The sequence below is a fragment of the Micromys minutus genome, assembly GCF_963924665.1.
Source record: "Micromys minutus genome assembly, chromosome: 1".
Taxonomy (NCBI): Eukaryota; Metazoa; Chordata; class Mammalia; order Rodentia; family Muridae; genus Micromys; species Micromys minutus.
This window is the reverse complement of record NC_137969.1, coordinates 91,285,172-91,312,097: the sequence shown is the minus strand read 5'-3', so window position 1 is coordinate 91,312,097 and position 26,926 is coordinate 91,285,172. Positions and strand designations below refer to the sequence as shown.

At 37.7% G+C, this 26,926-nt stretch overlaps 1 protein-coding gene across 1 annotated transcript in view; it reads right to left on the bottom strand.

Annotated features, from left to right (window-relative positions):
* Positions 1-26,926, bottom strand: part of LOC308414301 (contactin-associated protein-like 3) — a gene marked incomplete at both ends in the record, with an annotated part of 178,591 nt that overhangs the window by 49,820 nt on the left and 101,845 nt on the right. Inside the window, 5 exons of the mRNA XM_080909517.1 lie at positions 5,801-5,944; positions 8,257-8,518; positions 19,104-19,250; positions 20,014-20,198; positions 20,924-21,127. Coding sequence (XP_080765643.1) covers positions 5,801-5,944; positions 8,257-8,518; positions 19,104-19,250; positions 20,014-20,198; positions 20,924-21,127 — 942 coding nt within the window. The remainder of the gene's footprint in view (positions 1-5,800; positions 5,945-8,256; positions 8,519-19,103; positions 19,251-20,013; positions 20,199-20,923; positions 21,128-26,926) is intronic.

The following is a 26,926-nucleotide window of genomic DNA, read 5'->3' as shown; positions in this document are numbered from 1 at the left end:
AAGAAAAAAAAAAAAAAAGCCAAGCACTGACAAAAATGTATCTGAATACATTTATGAAAAATGTTTAAAATTTTTTTCCTTTAATCTTTGTTTTGTAAAATAACATTTAAAAAAAAAAAGAACCCATAGTCATAAAGGAAACCCTACTAAAGCTCAAAAAATACATTTCACCCCACACAACAATAGTTGGATACTTTAATACCCCATTCTAACCAATGGACAGATCTTGGAAACAGAAAGTGAACAAGGACACTCTAAAAGTAGAAGTGCTTATGATCCAATTGGAATTAATAGATATTTACAGAAAATATCATCCTAAAACAAAAGAATATACCTTCTCAGCACCTTACGGCACCTTCTGGAAAATTGACCACATAATGGGTCACAAGACCAGCCTCAATCGATATAAGAAGATTGAAATACTCCCATGCATCCTTTCAGATCACCATGGTCTAAGGCTGGTCTTTAATAAAAACAAAGACAACAAAAAGCCCATATACACATGGAAATTAAACAATGCTCTATTAAAAAATAGCAGGGTCAAAGAAGAAATAAAGAAAGAAATTAAGAATTTTCTAGAATTCAATGAAAATGAAAACACAACATACCCAAACCTATGGGATGCAATGAAAGCAGTACTGAGAGGAAAACATATAGCTCTTAGTTCTTCCAAAAAGAAACTGGAGAGAGCATACAATAGAAACCTGACAGCACAGTTGAAAGCTCTAGAACAAAAGGAAGCAGATACACCCAAGAGGACTAGATGGCAAGAAATAATCAAACTTAGGGCAGAAATAGAACAAATAGAAACATAAAGAACCATTCAAAGAATCAACAAAACCAAGAGCTGGTTCTCTGAGAAAATTAACAAGATTGATAAACCCTTAGCCAGGCTATCTAGAGGGCAAAGAGAGAGTATCCAAATTAGCAAAATCAGAAATGAAAGTGGAGACATAATAACTGAAACTGAGGAAATTCAAGAAATCATCAGATCCTACTATAAAAGTCCATACTCAACAAAGCTGGAAAATATGAAGGAAATGGATGAATTCCTAGACAGATTTTAAATACTAAAGTTAAACCAGGATCAAGTAAACCATCTAAATAATCCCATAATACCTAAAGAATAGAAGCAGTCATCAAAAGCCTCCAAACCAAAAAAATAGCCCAAGTCCAGATGGGTTCAGTGCAGAATTTTTTCAAACATTTATTGATGACATAACACCAATACTCTCCAAACTATTTCACAAAATAGAATCAGATGGAACTCTACCTAACTCATTTTTTGAGGCTACAAGCACCCTCGTTCCTAAATCACACAAAGACCATACAAGGAAAGAGAACTTCAGACCAATCTCACTTATGAACATTGATGCAAAAATACTCAACAAAATCCTTGCAAACCGATTCCAAGATCACATCAAAACGATTATTCACCATGATCAAGTAGGCTTCATCCCTGGGATGCAGGGATGGTTTAATATACAGAAATCCATCAATGTAATACACCATATAAACAAACTCAAAGAAAAAGATCACATGGTCATCTCACTAGATGCTGAGAAAGCAATTAACAAAATTCAATACCCCTTCATGTTAAAAGTCTTGGAAAGAGCAGGAATCCAAGGCCCATATCTAAACATAATAAAAGCAATATAAAGCAAACTAACAGCCAACATCAAACTTAATGGTGAGAAACTTGAAGCAATCCCACTAAAATCAGGGACTTGACAAGGTTGCCCACTTTCCTCCTACCTATTCGACATAGTACTGGAAGTCCTGGTCGAAGCAATTAGACAGCAAAAGGAAATCAAAGGGACACAAATTGGAAAGGAAGAAGTAAAAACATCACTATTTGCAGATGACATGATAGTGTACTTAAGTCACCCCACAACTTCCAACAGAGAACTTCTACAGCTGATAAACAAGTTCAGCAATGTGGCTGGATATAAAATTAACTCAAACAAATCAGTAGCTTTCCTATACTCAAAGGACAAATGTGGGTAAAGAAATTAGGGAAAAGATACCCTTCACAATAGTCACAAAAAATATGAAATACCTTGGTGTGACTCTAACTAAGCAAGTGAAGGACCTGTATGACAAGAACTTCAAACCTCTAAAGAAGGGAATCGATGAAGATCTCAGAAAATGAAAAAATCTACCATGCTCATGGATTGGAAGGATCAACATTTTAAAAATGGCCATCTTACCAAAAGCATCTACAGAATCAATGCAATCCCCAACAAAATACCAACTCAATTCTTCATTATATTGGAAAGAGCAATGTGCAATTTCATCTGGAATAACAAAAGACCTAGTATGATGAAATCTATCCTCAACAACAAGAAAACATCTGCGGGAATCACTATCCCTGACCTCAAGCTATATTACAAGACAATTGTGCTGAAAACTGAGTGTTACTGGTACAGAAATAGGCATGTGGATCAATGGAATAGAATAGAAAATCCAGAAATGAGCCCTCACATATATGGCCACCTGATTTTTGACAAATGAGCTGTAAACATTCAGTGGAATAAGGACAGCCTATTCAACAAATGGTGTTGGTCCAACTGGCACTCAGCATGCAGAAGAATAAAAATATACCCTTTCTTATCTCCTTGTACAAACCCCAAGTGCAAGTGGATCAAAGATCTCCACATTAGACCAGGTACACTGAAACTATTATATGAGAATGTAGGGAAAACTTAAGAACACATAGGCACAGGAGAAAATTTCCTGAACAGAACACCAATGGCTTGTGCTCCAAGGTCAAATATTGGCAAATGGGACTGAATGATATTGTAAAGTTTCTGTAAGGCTAAGGACACTGTAAAGAAAACAAAACAGCAGCCAACATAGTAGGAAAAGATCTTCACCAACCCCACATCAGATAGAGGCCTAATATCCAAGGTATACAAAGAACTCAAAAAACTATACACCGGAGAATCAAACAATCCTATTAAAAAATGGGGTACAGAGCTAAACAAAAAGTTCCCAATTAAGGAATATAGAATGGCTGAGAAACATTTAAGGAAGTGCTCAACATCCTTAGCCATCAGGGAAATGCAAATCAAAACAACACTGGGATTCTACCTCACACCAGTCAGAATGGCTAAGATCAAAAATTCAGATGACAGCAGATGCTGGTGCAGTTGTGGAGAAAGAGGAACACTTCTCCACTGTTTGTTGGGTTGTAAACTGGTACAACAACTCTGGAAATCAGTCTGGCAATTCCTCTAAAAATGGGACATAGTACTATGTGAAGATCCAGCTATTCTACTTCTGGGCATATACCCCAAAGACACTCCAATATACAACAAAGACGCATGCACCACAATGTTCATAGCAGCTCTATTTATAATAGCCAGAAGCTGGAAAGAACCCAGATGTCCTTCAGTAGATGAATGGATACAAAAATTGTGGTACATTTACACAATGGAGTACTACTCAGCTATCAGAAACAACAACTTAATGAAATTATTAAGAAAATGGTTGCATCTAGAGAATATCATCCTGAGTGAGATAACCCAGTCACAAATGAACAGACATAATATGCAGTCACTGATAGTGGAATACTAACCCTAGAAAGCTTTGAACACCCCAGAAACAACTCACAGACTGTGTCAAGTTCAAGAAAAAAAAAAAAACATTATGCTCAATCCTTACACACCAAGAAAACTTTGCATAATTACGTGTTACATCCTGTTTTACATGTACTTTATGCTCATTGTAACTAGTAAGACTTTAATGCATACTATCAAACCTTTGGGGGAAAAAATCAAGCACTAACAAAAATGTATTCATATACTTTCATGCAAAAATGCTTAAAATTTACAGCTATTTTAGTTGTTTAATATAAAGTTGTTAAAACACATTAAGTCTTATCATGTCCTTTGAGTTATTTTCAGCTGAGTTACAAATGCCAATGCTTGTGACACAGCTTCCTTCTATTATGTGTCCTTTTGGAAGTGCATTACTTGCATAAGAAACACTATCCTTAGGTGGCATGTGGTTTCACAAGCCTGCAATCCCAGTTATTCAGGAGCCTGATCACAAGTTCAAGCTCTGCCTGAGATATGTGGTGAGTTCAAGACCAGCTTAGACAACTTCATGAGGATGTGTTTTAAAATAAAAGTAATAAGATGTTTGAGGCTGAAACTCAGTGGTAAAGCAGGTCTTACGCTCAACCTGCAGTAACACATGTGCATGTGGTCATGGGGGTGCATGCGCATGTGCATGAGGGCACGCGCACGCGCGCGTGCAAGCGCGCATACACACACACACACACACACAAGCAAGGATATGAGTATTTATTTATTTATTTATTTTAATTCATTTATTCATTATATATAAGCAGGCTGTTGCTGTCTTCAGACACACCAGAAGAGGGCATCCGATCTCATTACAAATGGTTGTGAGCCACCATGTGGTTGCTGGGATGTGAACTCAGGACCTGTGGAAGAGCTGTCAGTGCTCTTAACCACTGAGCCATCTCTCCATCCCTGAGTGTCTTAAATTAAGCAGTATTATCACGTTTAGTCCCAAAATGCAGAAATCTGGTGGCCTGAGTATGTTGTTGAGTATGGTAGCACTTCAATTCATAATCTGCCAAGTAAGGAAAAGGATAAAATGACTACCATATTAAGTAAGGCAAAACTAATTATTTTAATGTAGCTTTCACTTCAAAGATAGCTACAGGGTAACATGAAATGTCTAAATCATGGTTCTCAGGCTTCCTAATGCAGCAACCCTTTCATACAGTTCTGCATGTAGTGGTGACCCACAACCAAGAAATCATTCTGTCGCTACTGCATAACTGTAATTTTGTAATTGCTGTGAACTGTAATGTAAATATCTCGTATGCAGGGCATCTGGAATGTGACTAATGTGAAAGGTCATTTGACCCCCAAAAAGGTTCACAGCCCACAAATTGAGAACCACTAAATCACAAATCTGGATATTTCAGTAAACATGAAAAAACTGAAAGCATCGCCTCTCAAATGTGGAACAAGACAAGGGTTCCTACTCTCTCTGTTTTTATTCAATATAGGTCTTGGTGTCTTGGGCAAGGTATAAAATAATAGAAAGACATAAAAGAGATACAACTAGGAAAGGAGAAAGTAAAAGTTCCCTTATTTGCAGATTATGTGTCAAAGACCCTGAAGACCCTGCCAGAAAACACTGACACGAAAAATATATTCAGGAAAGTAGCAAGATACAAATCAACATTTCGGAACCAGGTGAGTTTATACATATACCAACAATAAATTTGCTGGGAAAGCAATCAGAAAAATAATCCCATTCACAGTATCTTTAAAAAAAAGAAATAAATTTAAATCTAGTTAAGGATGTGAAAGACCTTTACAATAAAACAGTTTTAAACAGTGGGAAAATAAATTAGATAAAACAGTCATAGAGGGAAAGACACTTTCCACTTTGACGGACAAGCAGAATTATGTTGTGGTAATGAGTGGATCTATTATAAGATGCCATGTGAGACAATGCCTTTTTCCATGTAAGATGACGATTTATTGTTTAAGAAATTGAATTATATATAGCTCTGCCTTGGTTACAAATAAATGAGACTCAGCCCATGATTTATTTATTTAGCTTTTGCACAGTTACTGGGGGATTAACCCTAAATCTATTTTTCTAATTGCACTAGACTGTCTACTTCCCAGACACATTACCCAAGTACTTGCTGTTTGTATCTTCCCAGGTTATTTCTGCTCCACCAGCCTGTCCCCAGGACACATGCTTCTGGTCCATCATATCTAATGGAGACCTTGCCTTTGCTTACCTCCAAAATAGTAAGTGTCACCCAGATGAGTCCCCACAGACATCAGGGTCTGAGCAGAGAAGTCTCCATCTATGGCAAGGCTTAGGTAGCTACCCTCAGCAGACAAGGAAACCGAGTGCCACAGCCCATCGTTCAGCAGGGCACCTAGAAAAATAACTGGTTACTTATTCAGATCACTGCATAAGCCAGAGACGAGCATGACTTATGTGCAGATATATCACTAAGGAAAAGAAATTAACCGTTTTCTGTAATGAAATGAATCCATTTATTATGACAGCACACGAGGAAAACATTACCTCCTCTAAAGAATCCCCTGCAGTAAATGCTGAGCATGTGCTTAGAGCCTCGCCTTAAAACAAATTATTCAAATACATATGTCAAAAGTCTTTACCAGTGGAATTCAAAATGTAATTTAGTTTAGTCCTCAAATGGAAATTTTACTGGTTTCACTGAATCTGTTACAAAGAAATTATTTGAAAAAGTTAGAGGAATGGATTTATAAACGGAGCCAAGGGCAATTGTGATGGGTTTTTAGTGAAGGATAAAGATCACTGAGCTTCCCATGAGGGAGGTGGCATTCAGGCAAGCATTGTGACTTTCACCATACAAGCTATTTCATAGCTGTTAATTATAGAAAATGAACAGCTAGGCAAAAGTGAATTTTTGTCCATACAAATGCAAATCAGGCTTATAAGATGCAATTCATTTTGGAACTAATTTATATATGTCCATAAATTTACTTTTGCACTACTAATCTTTCAATATGCATGATACCTTGAGTTCTTCTTGTAACTGATTGTGACATCTTACTCATTTTGCCATTAATTAATAAGGCCTATTCATGTATTAAATAATAATTTATGTTCAAGTCTGAATAAACACATTACAATGATAGGTCTGACTTATTTACTTTAAAATATCTTTATTCTTTCATTTAAGATTGTGTGTGTGTGTGTGTGTGTGTGTGTGTGCTCCCTCTGTGTGGGTCACAGAGGCCAGAAGATGGAGTTATAAGCAATTGTAAACTCTTTATCGTGAGTGCTGAGAAACAAACGTCAGTGCTCTGGAGAAATAGCAAGAGCTCTTAATAGTAGAGCCATTTCTCCAGCTCACTCCTATAATTTATTCCAAAGAAAATCAGATTCTATAGAATTCATAAACATTTAAATTAGAAATTTAAGTGGTCTAAGATATGGTTTATAGCATAGATACTATTTTAAACTTGTTTTCACATGATTATTTTTTTTTTGCCAAGAACTACAGCATTTTGCATTCAGAGGCAAAATATCACCCCCACAAAGCTGCGAACTAAAGCAAAATATTCATTGATTTAAGGTATTTTATTAATTTTAATTATAGTTATTGTGTAAACCGGAACTGCAGAAAAATACTTGCTCAGCACTGCATGGCATCATGAAAAATATAACAAGAAAAAACCTAAAACAGTTGTCAACTTGACCATCTTGAGAGATGCCCATGATGGGTGACATGAACTTCTTGTTATGTCTTTGGGGTCATTTCTGGAGAGGACTGATATGTAAGACACTGGTAAGAGACTTTCTGCGAATGTGGGTGACACAGTTAGAGAGCTGAAAGTGAACAGGGAAAGATGAAAACGAGGAAGCTAGTCCACACGTTTGAGTTTCATTCTTGCTGAGGACGTGTTTCTGCTTCTTGCTGCCCTTGCCCTTCCACACCAGGCTACTGGTTTTCACCTTTCAATATGGACTTGGTGTCAGCAACCCTCCGGGAAGGTTCTGTGTCCTTGTGTCAGGGACTGTGGACACTTTCAGCTTCTTAGACAGAAGAGCTACCTGGTTTCTGCTTCTCCAGGGTACATCAGGCATTTCTGGATCACCCAGCCTTCTATCATTTTAATAAATTTCTTTTTATAGTACATATATATTGATTCTGTTCCACTAGAGAACTTTGAGTAACGCACAGACTGACTGGGGAAATGAATCAAACACCAATCAGTAAAAGAACAAAGCTTCTTGGACTTTGTTGGCACCTCTCAGGACAGAGTGATGGTTACCCATCATCTACTGTGTCACAAAATATCTCCCCACCAAAATAAAAATACACAAAACAAGAAAAGAAGTTAAGAGTCAAGAAGAAAAGTGAGTATCTCTTTGTTTTTCTAGTTTATGAAGTTCCCCTGTATTTCTTCTAGATGGAGGTTGAGTTAGTCAGAAAACGGAGCCTAAGGATATTACATGCATCTTTAAATATATTGAGGTTTTATCTGAAGAAATGTGCATTTTAAAAAAATTTTGTATTTGAGCATTTTGGATCAAAAGATTACTACTGGCTGCACACTACACATATAAATAGTCTTGAGTGGTCTAAAGAGGAAAGGTCAACCCATATCCTCAAACATCAAACATCTTTTACTGATCCTACAGAATTACTCTAACGTCTTTTGGCTGTTGGTGAGGTTTAGGGAAACATATTACCTGTTGTGATGTTCTTCAAGGGTTGACCTGGTTCAGAGAGGCTCAGTCTGAGTTTTCCATTCTTAAGAAGCAGGACCAAACTTCCTGAACCATGCCCCAGTTGGCTAAATAACACACGCCCTGCCTTGTTCCAAGTTCGAAACTGAAAAGCAAGGGACATTTTATCTTCCCTTAAACTGCCTGGCAAAGCCAGGTAACTCCCAGAACTCAGAAAAGTCACTGGAACAGTCTTTGGTTGTGGGCATGTGAAGGACACATTTCCCTATAAATAAAACAAAAGCATAGGTTAAGAGCCTTGAAGTAGTGATTCTGCTCTGTTAAAGATAGAGTTGGTAAAGATGCACACAGATTCTTCTACCCTAGCTTTTGTTGGGGTGTGGTGGTAAAATTCTTCACTTTTTGGTTGTCAGGATTGCAAAGGCATCCAATATGTACTAATTCAGTCAGAGTTTGTTTTGTTCTGTTTACTTGTTTCCCAGTGTCTTTGCTAGGCTTGAGGCTCTAACTAGGAACAGGAAATATCATTAAATCTTCAGCAACACTTATTGGAAATTTCTGTTACATTTTTAAAAGTGTTTTGAAATTTTTTGATGAGTTGCACATGCACTGGGATATTTCTGGGATCTCTGCTTTCTTCTACTCTATTCCTATCCAACCACATGCCGATTCTAACACAGTAGCTTTTTGGCATCTTGTAATATCTAGCTAGCATGAGCCACATTTTTGTTTTTCTTTTATATTTGTTTTTTATTTTAATTTTTAGGTGGAAAAAAGATACTACTTTAGTATTTACTCATACTATAAATTTCAGTTCCAGAATTTAAAAACCAAAAAACCAAAAAAACCAAAAACAAGCTTGAGCAGTTCTGATTCTAAGTGGGATCATCTTTGTTTATTTTTTTTCCTTTTTTTTTTTTTTTGTGGGATCATCTTTGAATTGTTTCTACCAACAGAGTAAATATGACTTTAGAGTAAAAGATTTACTAATATAAGATAAATAAGCTAGGGTTAGGATAGTGGTTCAATCCTGCTGAACAGTTGAGTCACCAGGAGACAGCAAATATTCTCTACCAGGCCAATTAAATCCTAATCTCCAGAGGTATATTTGAGTCATGGTTTCATTAATTTTATGTTTCTTCAAGATTAAGGCAAGATCCAACACTTAAAATCCTTTTAAAGACAGAATTATATACATATAATTTTGTCCTAATATACTTCAGTGACTAATATTGAATGAGTTTTCATTTTAAAATATTGCTTAGTGTAGATTATAATTATTGTAATTGTTCATATGCATAAATATAAGAAAATTGACTTTTAGCTCTTTGGTTTTTTTTAATCCTGCTGTGGTATGGTGAGATATCTCGGTGATTAAAGGCATTTATCAACAAGCACAGTTACCTGTGTTCAATCTCTGGGACATGGGGAAAAGAATCAATTCTTTCAAGTTGTACACACACACACACACACACACACACACACACACACACACACAAGTAAATATAGTATACTTTAAATTTTTGTTATGAAAAAATTATTGTAAGGAAACATTTACTCCCTTCTGTCTTCATCTTCTGGTCTTCATCTGTGCCCATAGCTGAGGCTGTCTCATGGCCATCAGGACAAAAAAACCTGCCTGCAGAGAGCTGATCTCCCAGGAGGGCTCTCACTAAGCCCATAGATGGGATCCCACTTTCTCTCTACTGACTGTTCAAAGAGAGACCCACTAGGACTGCACAGAGCACTGAAATCACAGAGCTGCTTAGGACTGGACCCTTCCAGTCTCCATCTGCTCCTACAGCTGGGGCCATCCCACTGCCATCAGGACCCAAAACCTGCCTGCAGAGAGCTGATCTCCCAGGAGCACTTTCACTCCTAAGCCCACAGGCTCACAGGCCCACAGGAGGGATAAGCTCTAGTCAGAGACAGGGAGACCAACAAATATCACAGATAACAAGATGGCAAGAGGCAAGCACAAGAACCTAAACAACAAAAACCAAGGCTTCTTGGCATCATCAGAATCCAGTTCTCCCACTACAGCAAGTTTTGGATACCCCAACAGAACAGAAAAGCACATTTGGATTTAAAAAATCACACTTCATGAGGATGATAGAGGACTTTAAGAAGGACATGAATAACTCCCTCAAAGAAATACAGGAGAACACAGGTAAACAAGTAGAAGCCCTTAAAGAAGAAACACAAAAATCTTTTAAAGAGTTACAAGAGAACAGAACCAAACAGGTGAAGGAATTGAAAAAAACCATCCAGGATCTAAAAATGGAAATAGAGACAATAAAGAAATTACAAAGAAACAGAACCTTGGAGATAGAAAACCTAGGAAAGAGATCAGGAGTCATAGATTCAAGTATTACCCACAGAATGCAAGAGATAGAAGAGAGGATCTCAGGTGCAGAAGATACCTTTACACAATAGTCTAAGAAAATGGAAAAAGCAAAAAGCTCTTAACCCAAAACATTAGGAAATCCAGGACACAATAAGAAGACCAAACCTAAGGATAATAGGAATAGAAGAGAGCTAAGATTTTTTTAACTAAAAGCCCAGTAAATATCTTCAAAAAATTATAGAAGAAAACTTGCCTAACCTAAAGAAAGAGATGCTCATGAACACACAAGAAGCATACAGAACTACAAATAGATTGTACCAGAAAAAAAAAAATCCCTGCTGTCATATAATAATCAAAATACCAAATACATAAAACAAAGAAAGAATATTAAAAGCAGTAAAGGAAAAAGATCAAGTAACATATAAAGGTAGACCTACCAGAATTACATCAGACTTCTCAACAGAGATTATGAAAGCTAGAAGATCCTGGACAGATGTCATACAGACCATAAGAGAACAAAAATGCCAGACCAGGCCACTATAGCCAGCAAAACTCTCAATTACGATAGATGAAGAAACCAAGGTATTCCATGACAATACTAAATTTGCACAATATCTTTCCACAAATTCAGCCCTACAAAGGATAATAGATGGAAAATATAGCACAAGGAGAGAAACTACACCCTAGGAAAAACAAGAAATTTTCTTGCAACAAATTCAAAACAAGATAGCCACAGAAACATAATCCTACATCTAACAACAAAAATAAAAAGAAACTGTGGGGTTGATGTTAAGGTGAAACATGATTGGACAGTGAAGAAGCAGGTGGGGAAAAGGCTATGAAAACATAAGAGGAAGAGAAAGAAGGGAGGAATTCTGGGAGAAACGAAGATAGAGGCAGATTTTTATGTTTCTTTTGGCGCATCTCTTCATAAATAAGGTTTTTATGAATGCTTTATAAGAGATGGGATTGTACAAGATCATTTGACTTATAAAGGTTAGCAAATTATACCATACCTATTGGATCAGAGTAGTTTGGTGTGTTCTTTGATGTAACTACTTAATTGAGTTCAAAGGGTGTAGCGGTAGAAGGCATAAAGCCGCCCACAGAGTTGAGGTGGGTACGTCTAAGGCTTGGCAACAACACACCAAGTGGAAGTGAGTGAAAACAACATGCTGTCAAATTCACCCAGGACAAAAACAGCAGGGGTGGTGGAGTGAACCTCGACAGAATTCATAGAGGAGACATAAGGTGTAAGTTCATAGAAATCCCCTTAGTGCAAGATGGCCTCTCAGGAACTGGTAGCCAGAGTTCCAGACTAAAAAGGAGACAGCTGAAAGAGGGCAGTGTAGAGACTGAAACTGTGTGCTCAGCTCCATACTAGAGGGGTGTCAGTGAAGGTCGATAAAAGGTTAAGCCATTTTTTAAAATATTTACTGCAATAGGAAACAACAGTCATTATTCCATAATATCTCTTAACATCAATGGACTCAATTCCCCAATAAAAAGACATAGACTATTAGACTAGATATGTAAACAGGAACCAGCACTTTGCTGCATAAAGGAAACTCATCTTAGTGACAAAGACAGACACTACCTCAGAGTAAAAGTCTGGGGAAAAAAATCCAAGCAAATGGTCCCAAAAAACAAGATGGAGTGGCCATTATAATATTGAATAAAATTTATTTTAACCAAAAATTATCAAAAAAAAGGAAGGGCACTTCATTCTCATCAAAGGAAAAATCTACCAAGATGAGCTCTTATTCCTAAACATATAAGTTCCAAATGCAAGGGCACTCACATTCATTAAAAAAAAAACTTTACTAATATTGCACCACACACAATAATAATGGGAGCTTTCAACACTCAACTCTCATTAATGGACAGATCATGGAAACAGAAACTAAACAGAGACACCGTGAAACTAACAGAGTTATGGACAAATGGATTTAGCAGGTATCTATAGAATATTTCATTCTAAAACAGAAGAATATACCTCACAGTACCTTCTCCAAAACTGACCATATAATCAGTTACAAAACAGGTCTTAACAGATACAAGAAGATCGAAATAACCCCATGCATTCTATCAGATCACCATGGACTAATGCTGGTCTTCGATAACAACAAAAACAATGCAGAGCCCACATACACATGGAAGATGAACAATGCTCTACTTGATGACAACTTGGTCAAGGAAGAAATTAAAGACTTTTTAGAATTTAATGAAAATAGAGGCACAACATACCCAAACTTATGGGAACAATAAAAGCAGTGCTAAGAGGAAAACTCATAGCTCTGAGTGCCTCCATAAAGAAACTGGAGAGAGCATACACTAGCAGCTTGACAGCACAGGTGAAAGCCCCAAAACAAAAGGAAGCAGATATACACAGAGGAGTAGATGGAAATAATCAAACTCAGAGATAAAATCAACCAAGTAGAAAACAAACAAACAAAACAATACAAAGAATCAATAAGACCAGGAGCTGGTTCTTTGAGAAAATTAATAAGATAGATAAACCCTTAGCCAGACTAAACAGAGGGCATAGAGATAGTATTTAAATTAACAGGATCAGAAACAAAAAGGGACACATAACAACAGAAACTGAGGAAACTCAAAAAATTATCAGAATCTCCTACAAAATTTATACTCAACAAAACTGAAAAATCTGGAGGAAATGAAGCATTTTCTAAATACATAACAGGTCCCAAAGTTAAATCAGGTTTAGATAAACTATCAAAGCAGTCCCATAACCCCTAAAGAAATAGAAGCAGTCATTAAAAGTCTCCCAACCAAAAATAGCCCAGGACTAGATGGCTTTAGTGCAGAATTCTATCAAACTTCCATAGAAGGCCTAATATCAATACTCTCTAAACTATTCCATAAAATAGAAACAGAAGGAACACTACCCAATTCTTTCTTTGAAGCCACAATTATGCTTATACCTAAACTACTCAAAGACCCTAAAAAGAAAGAGAACTTCAGACCAATTTCCCTAATAAATATAGATACAAAAATACTCAATAAATTTCTTGCAAACTGATCAAGTAGGCTTTCTCCCAGGGATGCAGAGATGGTTCAATATATGGAAATCTATCAACATAATCCACTATATTTTTTAAAAAATCTCAAAGAAAAAAACCTACATGATCATCTCATTAAATGCTGAGAAAGCATTTGACAAAATTCAACACCCCTTCATCTTAAAAGTCTTGGAAAAATCAGGAATTCAAGGCCCACACCTAAACATAAATAAACAGCAAACCAGTAGCCAACCTCAAACTAAATGGTGAGAAACTTGAAGCAATCCCTCTAAAATCAGGGACTAGACAAGGCTGCCCACTCTCTCTCCCTATTCAGTATAGTACTTGAAGTCCTAACCTGAGCAATTAGACAATAAAAGGAGGTCAAATGGATAAAAATTGGAAAGGAAGAAATCAAAACATCACTATTTGCAGATGATATGATAGTATACTTAAGAGACCCAAAAAATTCCACCAGAGAACTCCTAAACCTGTCAAACATCTTCAGTAAAACAATGTACAGATTCAATGCAATACCCACCAAAATTCCAACTCAATTCTTCATAAAGTTAGAAAGAGAAATTTGCAAATTCATTTTTAATAACAAAAAACCCAGGATAGCAAAAGACTATCCTCAAGAATAAAAGAACTTCTGGGGAAATCACCATCCCTGACCTCAAGCTGTATTACAGATCTAACATGATAAAAAAAAATGGTATTGGTACAGAGATGGCAGGTAGATCAATGGAATAGAATTTAAGACCCATTAATAAATCCACACACCCATGTTCACTTAATCTTTGACAAAGGAGCTAAAAACATTCAATGAAAAAAAGACATCATTTGCAACAAATTGTGTGGGTTCAATTGGTAGTCAGCATATAGAAGAATACAAATTGACACATTCTTATCTCCTTGTACAAAGTTCAAGTTCAAGTGGATCAAAGACCTCCACATAAAACCAGGTACACTGAAACTAATAGAACAGAAAGTGGGGGAAAGCTTAGAACACATAGGTACTAGAAAAATTTTCCTGAACAGAACATCAATGGCTTATGTTCTAAGATCAAGAATTGACAAATGGACCTGATGAAATTGCAAAGTAAGATTAAAGACATTGTCAAGAGAAAAAAAATGGAAACCAACAGATTGGGAAACCCTATATCTGATAGAGGGCTAATATCTAATATATACAAAGAACTCAAGAAGTTATGCTCCAGGAAATCAAATAATCCTTTTAAAAATGGGGTACGGAGCTAAACAAAGAATTCTCATCCAAGCAATACCAAATGGCTGAGAAGCACCTAAAGAAATGTTCAACATTTTTTAGTCACCAGGGAAATGCAAATCCAAAGAACCCTGAGATTTCACCTCACACCAGTCAGAATGGCTAAGATAAAACACTCAGGTGAAGCAGATGCTGGTGAGGATGTGGATAAAGGAACACTCCTTCATTGTTGATGGGATTGCAACCTGGTAAAAATACTCTGGAACTCAATATGGCAGTTCCTCAGAAAATTGGACCTGAGGGCCTAGCTATACCACTCCTGGGCATATACCCCAAAGATGCTCTAACATATAACAAGAACACATGCTCCACCTTGTTCATAGCAGCCTTATTTATAATAGCCATAATCAGGAAAGAACCTAGATATCCTTCAACAGAAGAATGGATACAGAAAATGTGGTACATTTACACAATGGAGTACTATTCAGCTATTAAAAATAATGAGTTCATGAAATTCTAGGCAAATGGATGGATCTAGAAAATATCATCCTGAGTGAGGCAACCCAATCACAAAACACACCAATTGTATGCACTAGTAAGTGGATATTAGCCTAAAATCTCAAAATACCCAAGATACAATTCACAGAACACATGAAGCTCAAGAAGAAGAACAAGCAAAGTGTGGATGCTTCAGTCCTTCTTAGAAGCGCAAACAGAAATGTTCTCAGGAAGAAATAAGGAGACAAAGTTTGGAGCAGAAACTCAAGGAAAGGCCATCCAGAGACTGCCCCACCTGGGGATCCAGCCCATATGCAGCCACCAAACCCAGACAATATTGCTGATGCCAAGAAGTGCATGCTGACTGAAGCCTGATATAGCTGTCTCCTAAGAGGCTCTGCCACAGCATAAAAAATATAGAGAAAGACACCCTCAGCCAACCATAGAACTGAGAACAGGGTCCTTAATGGAGGACTTAACTATAGAATTGAAAAGGTTGAAGAGGCTTTCAACCCCATAAGAATGACAAATCCAACCAACCAGAGCTCCCAAAAATTAAACCATTATCCAAACAGTACACATGGACAGACCCATGATTCCATCTGCACATGTAGCAGAGGATGGCCTTATAGGGCATCAGTGAGAGGAGAAGCTTTTGGTCCTGTCAAGGCTTGATGCTGCAGTGTAGGGTACTGTTAGTGTGGGGAAGCTGGAGTGGGTAAGCGGGTGAGTGAACACCCTCATAGTAGCAGGGGGACAGATGATGGAATAGGGAATATGAAGTCGAGTCCAGGAAAGGGGATAACTTTTGAAATGTAAATAAAATATATCCAATAAAATCAGAAAAAAAAGGAGAACAAAATACTCATGGGAGGAAACGTAGGGACAAAGAGTGGAGCAGGGACTGAAGAAAAGGTTATTCAGAGACTGCCTCGCTTACAATACATCCCAGATGCAGCCACCAAACCCAGTCATTATTGCTGATGCCAAGAAGTGCTTACTGACAGGAGCCTGATATGGATGTCTCCTCAGAGGCTCCGCCAGAGCCATATTGGTACAGATGAGGATGCTTGCAGCTAAATTTCAGACTGAGCACTGGGACCCCAATGGGGGAGCTAGAGAAAGGACTGAAGGAGCTGAATGGGTTTGCAATCCCATGGGAAGAATAACAATATCAACCAACCAAATCCCCCAGTGCTCCCAGTGACTAAAACACCAACCAATGAGCACACATGGAGAGACCTATGGCTCTATCAGTATATGTATCAGAGAATAGCATTGTCTGGTATGAATGAGAGGAGAGGCCTTTGGTACAGTGAAGGCTTGTTTCTCCAGTGTAAAGGAATGCCAGGGCAATGATGTGGGGGTGAGTGGTTGGGAGTGGGAGCATCTTCATGGAAGCAAGAAGAGGGGGGTAGGGGGATGGGAGAGAAAGGAAAAGGGGATAACACTGTAAATGTAAATACATAGAATATCCAACAAAAATGATTTTAAAAAAAGAAAACATTCACCATAAGGAATTAAGTGCAAAAATTTTAAAGTAAGAGACATTTTCCATGGTATAAATTTAGTCATTTGACTCTTAATTTTTAATTTTTTAATTTAGTTGCAGGTATCTTGACTGTTTGAACTGAGTTTGGAATGATTGCAGTCATCTTGAGTTGTAACAGTTATGATGTGCCCAAAGTAACCCTGAATAACTCCCAGCAAGCTATATGTACACAATGCTATTACAGTAGTACATACAACTTTACACAGAGCTGTATAGGACAACATTGATGTTCAGATATACCAGTTTCTTTGATACTACATTATGATTAATGAAATATATCCTAACAGAGATAAGATCACTCTGTTCTAACCAGTATATGATCCTCTCTTTCTGATTCAAGTTTTACTTGAGTCCCACTCCTGCCAATAACCGTGTTTCTGTCAACATTTCTCCCAATAAATTACATTAGGTCGAATGCAGGATCCGCTCACTTATTTTTCTTTAACTCTATAAAACCATGGATCTGGTTCTCATTCACTGGATCTTAACTGTGCTGGACACACAACTGTGGTGTGTTCGTCTCATTGTTCAGCTGTGTAGTTATCTCTTATAATAAACGTGATCTTTGGATGAATAATAACCTATTGAATAAATCAAGTTTAGTAACTAATTTTGCCAAATTGTAAAATGAGATATGTGTTTTGTCCTATAACCCATATACTAATGTGTAATTGCATGTAACAGGAAATAAAGCAGTTCAAAAGTACAGTGTGGTTTTCATACTTGCTGATACTAAGCAAGATCCTTACCTATAATTTGAAACTCAGGAATTTTTAAAGTTTAAAACATGTAGAGAAGTTTGTTAACTTAGTATGTGGAAGCATTTCCTGTAGATTAGGGAATAGGCCATTAGGTATTTTCATTGCAAATTAACTGGGCTCCTGAAAATAAAAATTCCTCAAACTCAGAAGGCCTGTGAATTCTGATCTACATGCAAAATAGAATATTTTAATTCATATTAAAATGGAACAATTGAGTTTCATGAAGCAAATATTCTCAGAATTATTTTTCTCTTTTTCCCTCTGTTTAAAGATTCATTTGATTTAGTCATGTGCATATATTTGCGTCTATAGGTATGTTTGTGCACATGAGAGAGCAGGTGCCTGTGGAGGCAAGAAACATTAATCCTTTGGTGTTGAAGTTACAAGTGGCTGACTATCAGCCATCCAACATGGCGCTGAGGACAAAGCTTGGGTCTTCTGCAAGAGCAGGCTGTCATATTAACCACTGAGAAATCTTTCTAGCCTCACTTCCTAAGTTTTACACATGATATAATTGCTATATTACATGGAAGGTGTCTAAAAATATGAACTGATTTTTTTAAGTATTGTATTAAACAAAGCCCTAAAAAGAATCAGTCTTTTTGTGCTGGCTCCTTTTATATAAACAAGGTAGAGTAATCTGAGAGAAGGGAGCCTCCGTTGAGGAAATGCCTTCATAAGATTGAACTGCAGACAACTGTGTAGGGCATTTTCTTAATTAGTGATTTTGTGGAAGGGCCCAGACCAGTGTCTGTGGGGCCACCCTTGGGCTGGTAGTCCTGGATTCTATAAGAAATCAGGCTGAGCAAGCCACAAGGGAGAAAGCGAATACTCAACGCTCATCCATGGCTTCTGTTTCAGCTTTTGCCTCTAGGTTCCTACCTTGACTTTCTTTGATGATAAACCGTGGTACTGAAGTGCAAGCCAAATGAACCTCTTTTTGGTCATGGTGTTTCTTTACAGGAAATAGATTTTCTAACTATAACACACATACACTCTGTCTCTGTCTCTCTGTCTCTGTGTTTCTGTCTTTGTCTCTGTCTCTCTCTCCCTCCCCCCCACATCACATACACACCACACAGGTACACATATGTATGGGTGGACACACCTGGAGTGCATGTGGATACCAGAGGCCAATGTGAGAATTTCTTTCTCAATCACATTTCCACCTTATTTTTTGAACCAGGGCCTGTGACTAAACCTGGATATAGCCATTTTGACTAGCTTCCTGGGCAATGAGCCCCTGAATCAACTTGTCTCTGTACCCCTATGTTGGAGATACAGGCATGAACATTCAACTTTTGCCTGGGTGCTAGGAGCCTGAACTCCAATCCTCATGGCATACTTCACCTATTCAGCAGTCTGCTCAGCTAGGAACAATTCTTAAGTGCAAAAATTGGTAACAATTGCTTTTCTCTCCTTCCCTTTTACAATATCTTACCTTAGTTAGGATTTGTGGTTCATTTTTCTTGGTTAATTTAATAATATTGACTCCATTATAATAAATATTTTCTAAACATCCTTGAAAATTTTTCTGTGAAAATGTCAGGAAATGCCCTTCAGGCATCAGAACTTCTCCAAAGCTGATCTTAGAAAAAAAAGCAGGAAATAAATAACATTGTTTAGTGATTTTTGTGATGATCATTTTAACCATTTTTGATGAACAGATGATGCCCTTATGAATCTATTTGTCTCACCATAGATTTTCTTGTTTGCTTGTTTCACATGAAGTATCCTGTTATCATGATGTGTTTTGACAGCCTAATTTCTGATTACATTTGTGTGTAAACTTAAAGGAAGTGACCTTTTCCCACCTAGCAAATCATTGGGGCTTGGTGAACTTAATGGTCAGTTTCTTAGGAGTTCACTGTGTAGATTGGACTATCTTTAAACTTGTAGAGATATGCCAGCATCTGCTTCCCAAGACTTTGGATTATGGATTGCAACATTTAACCTAGCTTTAATCAATGATTTTTAAAATGTAAGATTTGGCCTGAGGTCCATAAGATATAGTCACTACACTGAGTACTCTCTTGCCATGACTAGTAAGTGAAGGTAATCAAAGTTAATGTGCTATAGGACTGGGTCTTCTAAAGATGTTACATGGCAAAACCATTTGTCCCTGATAGATATCACAGCTTTCCTGGTGTGTCATGACCCTTTAAACACTGTCTTTCATAGGTTTAGATACATACTGGAGAAAATTGCACAAAAAGTTAAACCCTTTTAAAAGCTAAGAGATTGTTTATGTATAAGTATTTGTCTCTCTGAATTACTACAAAATGGTATTTCTGTATAAGATTCATATTTCTAGATTATAATTTCAGCTAAATTACACAATGTCTAACAACCTCAAAATTTAGATCCAAGTAACTGGATTCCTTGTTCACATGGACATGCTGCATGTATTTGTCCAGGGTGAAGTTCACATGCACATTGAGGAACTCAATGAACACAGAGTGCCAGTGGCCATCATCCAGAAGGCTGCCTAGGGTGAAGTTCATGATAGAATTAACAGGTGGCAGACTTCCAGCGCCTGAAAGAGGAAAAACAAAACACTGAGTTAGTTCTTTAAGAGTCACACTTCCCTTTTGAAAAATCAGCACTATAATTTTTATCCATCTTCTCACCCTAGGTAAGGACTATCTGACTTTCTCTTCCTTTTGAACATAAGATCTTTATATGCATTGTGATTTGTTTAACTGTAATTATGTGCATATGTCTGCATCTGTGTGGGGGTACATATGTGTGTGTGTGTGTGTGTGTGTGTGTGTGTGTGTGTGTGTGTGTGTGAATGGCCTTGGAGACCAGAAGGGGAAGTTGAATCCCCTGGAATTATAGGCAATTGTGAGCTGTCTGATGTGGGTGCTGTAAACCAAACTTAGAACATCTGAAAGAGCAGCATGTTTTCTTAACAGCTGAGCCATCTCCATGACATGATGATTTATTTATTTTAATATTTATGGCATCACATTTTTCTTTGCTGAAATCTCATCATCAAGACTATCTTAGGGTTTATGTATATCTTATATTGAAGATACATATATGGTATATGCAGTTATTAGCAGTTTTATTAAATTTGTCTGATGTTTTTACTTTGTATTCATCATTCCAGAATCATCATGGCAATATTTACTTTAACTCTCAAAGGCATTCTGGATCGAATGATAAATTATATGGTTCTTTACCTAGCTGAAAAGATCAAGTATCAACAGATGTCTTTCCATCTAAACAGATTGTTTAATTACAAGTACTTTTTACCTGAACTAAGATAAATGACAAGCTTTCCTTTGATTAATTCCAAAACAATGTGACTCCCATGTTGTCCTTTTCCATGAAATATAATCCCACTGTTCTGCATGGCTTTAAATTTCAAAGAAATAACCTCTCTTCTCGGTTTTATGCCTTCTTTACCAAATTTGTAGAGCAGAGAACTTTGTCCATCAAAATACACCACCTCAGATTCTAGGAAAGAGGATGTTGACAAACAGTAATATAGAAACATGATGAACATTACAATATGTGGCGTGATATGTCATGGGGGGGAGGCTAGTCCTATCTCTCTGGAAAACTATCACCAATAAAGGCCAACAGGTTCCCAATAGTGATCATTCAGTGCTTCACAATCTCAAGAGAACCATCTGAGTCTCCCTGCTACAGCCTAACAGAACTGTGATTCTGACATTCTTTTTGGGAAGTGTTTTATAATTTAACTGTGTGGGTCAAAACATTTGAGTTCCTCAAAACACAAGTGTGTTTTAGAAGTAATAGAAAAGAACATCTGTGCGAAGCAGTTGAAAATTGAACAGTGGACACATAAAATAATTGATTTTGCCCAGAAAAATATCTATTATTGTTTTCAAAATTTAAAAGGAGAAAAGAAGTAATTGTTTTTGGAAAGAAGTATTTGTTAAATAAATAAAGCTGCAGAAAACCCACAGTAAAATATAAAGCTACTTAGAGTTGTATTCAAGCCAGATGACATATTACTTATCCTACAGATTTCATCAATGTATCACTTAAAAACAGTAATATATAGTTATCTATTTCATCAAAATATACCAAAATAATGTGATCAATCATGCAATTAATTTATTTTATGTAGCTATTATTTTGAAAAATTAGAAATCAAATTTTCTCACATTGGAATAGTTACTTTTGTGAAATTAGCACATCAAGTACATAATGAACACATCTCGCTATGCATGTAAACTAAGCAATTACTATGTGTTACACAGTTAATTTTTTTATGCATGATTAAGATGCAAAACTCTTGTCAAATTCAAGTGGCATAATTTGTGATTATGAGACAGTAAAAAGCCAAAGGAAACTCTGAAACAACTGAACAAAGACGTTTACATCTTAGCATCATCATGCTCTCCGTTTTCCTTTGTCTTCAGAAAGTGTGAGAGGTGCTATTTCACCTTTTTAACCTTACTAGCAAAAAGTTTCATTCCTGAATATGCCTTGTCATCTCAACTTGTTGTTTTGTGTAATTTGTCTCATTCTCACCATGACTACTGTTTCTTTGCAAGGATGTAATATCTTCTAAGGATATTACACTGATACAATAATAAGGATGTCATTGACTACTTTTGTTCAGACAAAATATAATAGACAAAACCAAAGGACTTTTTTTTAAGGAAAAAGGCTTTGCGCAATGTCTTTGAAACTTGTTTTTAAAGTAATGACTATATTTCTGACTGTTATTAAAAATGCTTCTATCTAAAAATTTAACCACATATTCTTAGTTCATTGTGTGTATGCTACTGAAAAATGAATGAACAAAAAAAGATCTCAAGCTTAATAGAAAATAATACTCAACTACATTCTGTGAAGTAAACACATGATTACATGAGTAAACTTAGCAGCAATATGGTTATCCTACCCCAGGAGCAAGCTTTGAAGTCTAAAAATCAGAAGCAATCTTAGAGTGAATTGTTTCCTCATCTATCTACCAAAGTCATTGTGATGGTTTGTATGCCCTTGGCCCAGGGAGTGGCACTATTAGAAGGCGTGGCCCTGTTGGAGTAGGTGTGGCCTTGGTGGAGTAGGTGTGGCCTTGGAGAAGTAGATGTGTTACTGTGGGTGTGGGTTTTAAGACTCTCGTCCTAGCTGCCTGGAAGTCAGTCTTCTGCTAGCAACCCTCAAATGAAGATGTAGAACTCTCAGCTCCTCCAGCTTCATGTCAGCCTGGACAATATCATGCTTCCATCATAAAGATAATGGACTGAACCTCTCAACCTGTAAGACAACCAAATTTAATGTTGTTCTTATGAGAATTGCCTTGGCCATAGTGTCTGTTTACAGCAGTAAAACCCCAACTAAGACGAAAGTTGGTACCAGACATGGGGTGTTGCTGTGATAGACCTGACCGTGCTTTTATTTGGCCAATTGTGGATTTTGGAACTTCAGGTTTGGAAAGTCATGGAATGTTTTAAGTGGGACTTAATGAGCTATCCTAGTAGAAATATGGAAGATTTCATTGCTGTGAGTGATTTGAACTGTGCAGACCTGGTCCAAGTGGTTTTAGTGGAGAACTTCAATATGTAGCCTAGACACTGTTTTGTTGTATTTTAGTGAAGAATGTGGCTACTTTTGCCCTTGTTTGAAGAGTCTACCTGAGGCTAAGATGAAGAGTCTCAGATTAATTGCATCGACAAAAGAAGTCTCAAAAACACCCATCATAGACTTTGTTCTCTGGTTAAGTCTTATGAAGAGCCTTTTAAACAAGCAAAGCAAACTGAGATAGGAAAAAAATATATGGCTTAAGTATTAAAGGTGTACTAGGAAGTGAAATGGATATGAATCCTGTGTTCAAGGAGATAACAAAGTAAGAATGTAGGATTTAGTAAGGGTGTGGGATCTAGGCACAGTGGTACACACCTTTAATTCCAAATTATAAAGCCAAGCATATCTCTGAGTTCAAGGCCAGCCTGAGATAGAGCAAGTTCTAGGGGAGAAAAAGCTTAAATTCAGGCATGGTGGCATACACCTTTAGACCCAGGAGACAGGCATACAGATCTGAATTTTAGATCAATCTATAGAGCAAGATCAGGACACCTGAGCTTAGGCAGTAAAGGAGTTAGAAAAGAGGAAACTAACGATAATGCAATAGAACAATGGGGTGGGGGAGCATGTTCCAGCTCCTGAAAGCTTTTACCATGTGTCTATGGCTTTATAGTTAAGAGGACACTACTGGAACAATTGATGCTGGTTAGCTGGAGCTAAAAATTAGTGGTGATTAAGAAAAGACCAGCATCACTGAGGTAAAATCTTTTGGGAACTCTTTTCTCAGAGAACAAAGAAGTTGTGTTCTGGAAATAGCCAAGGTTGTGCCTAATGCTGCAGCTGTACTTGGTAATGTAAAAGAGTCACCCAGGTGGTATTGGTTTTGAAGGCATGAAGGGTTCTTGAAAACCAGCTGAGGTTTGGTACTGTGAGAGGCCATGGAAGGCTATTGGTGAAGGTGTAGCCTCAGTTGCAGTTGACAACCCAGGACTGAAGGGGTCATACAAAGGATTTGAAGCTTGGCACTATAAAGAGAACCTTTGAAAGACTATTGGCGAAGCGTAGTTGCAGTGAAAATCCCAGTGTATTATAAATACTGTACCATGGGATGATCACCAAAACAACAGCAGCAGTGGAGTAGATCAACCTGAGCCTAGAGTGCTATAGAGGGCAGAGCTGGAAAAGTGAAGCTAGCCCTATGGAGGAGCCCAGAAGATCATGTGTGGATCAAGAAGCTGTAACATTGAAGTTGCCTTGGAGACCCCAAGGTTTTCAAGATGCTAGAGCTATAGAATATCTGCTAAGGAAAGCTGCTAACAGGGAGTGGAACCAGCCTGGGAGAAAAGATTTTGCAGTTAACAAAGATGAAAGAGGAGTTGGAGATCTGAGGACCACTTTGACATTGGACATGGAGATGCAGAGTTTGGAGTTTACCCAGCTGGTTTCCTGTCTTGTTTTGGGGAGTGCAGTTAAGTAATTGGACGAATCTCAGAAGAAACCTTGAACTTTGGACTTTTAACATTGTTGAGACTGCTATAGACTGTGGGGGCTTTGGAAGTTGCACTAAGTATATTTTTTATTTCGCTATGTTTAGGTATGGTTCCCACAGACTCATATGTTTGAACAAGCCTTTGGGGGCCAGGGAGTGGAATGCGATAGTTTGCATATACTTGGCCCAGAGAATGGCACTTTTAGAAGGTGTGGCCCTGTTGGAGTAGGTGTGTCACTATGGGTGTGGACTTTAAGACCGGTGTCCTTGCTGCCTAGAAGTCAGTATTCTGCTATCAGCCTTCAGAAGAAGATGTAGCTCTGCTTGCACTGTGCCTGCTTGGATGCTGCCATGCTTCTGTCTTGATGATAATGGACTGAACCTCTCAATCTGTAAGGCAGCTCCAATTAAATGTTGTTCTTACAAGAGTTGCCTTGGTCATTGTGTCTGATCACATCAGTAAAACCTTGACTAAGACAGTCATATACTTAAAAGTTCAAAACTCTTATACACGCAAAGAAGAGTGTTTATGGCTATAATCAATTATAAACAGACACAAGTAATCCATCACAATATATTTTTGTACTAAAGCACCAAAACAATATTCAGCAATGCATTTCTTAAAATATTACACAACATTTATGAAATAATAGTGCATTACTATTAGATCAATGATTTTGAGAATGTGATGACATATCAGGCTGAAGAGATGTCTCAGTGCAGTAACATAAGGACCATATAAGCATAAGTACCTGAGTTTGGATCCTGGATTCTTTGCGAAAAGCTAGGTGTCCCAACACATGCAAACAATCCTATCACTAAGGAAGAGACAAGAGGATTCCTGAGACTTGTTGACAACAAAGACCTCCGTGTTAGTCTCTGATCTCTATATGGCACGCACATGCATATGTACTCTCTCTGCCTTTCTGTCTATATTCTATCTCTGCCTTCCTCCCATCTCTCTCTCTCTCTCTCTCTCTCTCTCTCTCTCTCTCTCTCTCTCTCTCTCTCTCTCAAACACAAAACAACAACAACAACAATAAATTTCGGACCAGACACCCAGGCCCTCTTCCACCTGGACCAGCAGATAACCTAGGGCACAGCCCTGGTAAGGCTGCACAGTGAGTACCCAGAGCACAGAGTATGCTTGGCAGTAGTGCTTGGGCCTGTGTCAGGGAAAATCATGATCTGCCTGGGAAAGGCGGTACTGGAAGATCAGCTCCACAGGCACTTTTGCACATAAACTGGAGTCCCAGGGAGGGGACAAAGGACCAAGGAAGGCACACCGAGAGTTCTCAGTGAGCAGAGAGTGCTGTGCTCCCTGAAAAAAGGTCCTTTTTGGCCTAGAGAAAGAGCCAGGTCCCCACCACTAGTACTCAGGACCAGTGAGCAAAAGGCTAGAACAGCCTCACAAGAGCTCCCACACCTGAGCCCACAAAAACAACTGAGTACCTGCCACCAGAACTCACTGTTCTCCCACAAAAGCCCAACACTAAGAAGCAATTTTCTTCCTGAGCCCACAGGCCCTCAGATCCACGGGAGAGACAGGTGACAGTCACTGACAACAAGACCACATATGATCACAAATAACAAGATGGCAACAGAAAAGGGAAAGAATTTAAGCAATGGAAATCAGGACAACCTGACAACATCAGAACCCAGCTCTCCCATCACAGCAAACAGTGGAATGCCAAACACTCCAGAAAAAGAAGACTGAGACTTAAAATCATACTTCACCATGATGATGGAGATTTGGAGAACAGCATGAGTAACTCCCTTAAACACTTACAGGAGAACACACATAAACAAATAGAAGCTCTTAAAGAGGAAATACAAAAATCACTCGAAAAACTACAGGAAAACACAACCAAAATAGGGAAGGAATTGAAAATGGAAATAGAAACAATAAGGAAAATACAAAAAGAGACAACGCTGGAGATAGAAAACCAAAAAAAGAAATCAGGGGCCACAGATGCAAGCATTACCAACAGACTACAAGAGATGGAAGAGAGAATCTCAGCAGCCTAAGACTACATTGCAAACATAGACAAAATAGTCAGAGAAGATGCAAAAACCAAAAAGCTCCTAACCCAAAATGTCCAGGAGATCCAGGACACAATGAGAAGACCAAACCTAAGGATAATAGGAATAGAAGAGGGCAAGAATATCAACTAACAGGCATAGTAAATATCTTCAACAAAATCAGAGAAGAAAACTTCTCTACCCTTAAGAATGAGATCACCATGAGCATTAAAGAAGCCTAC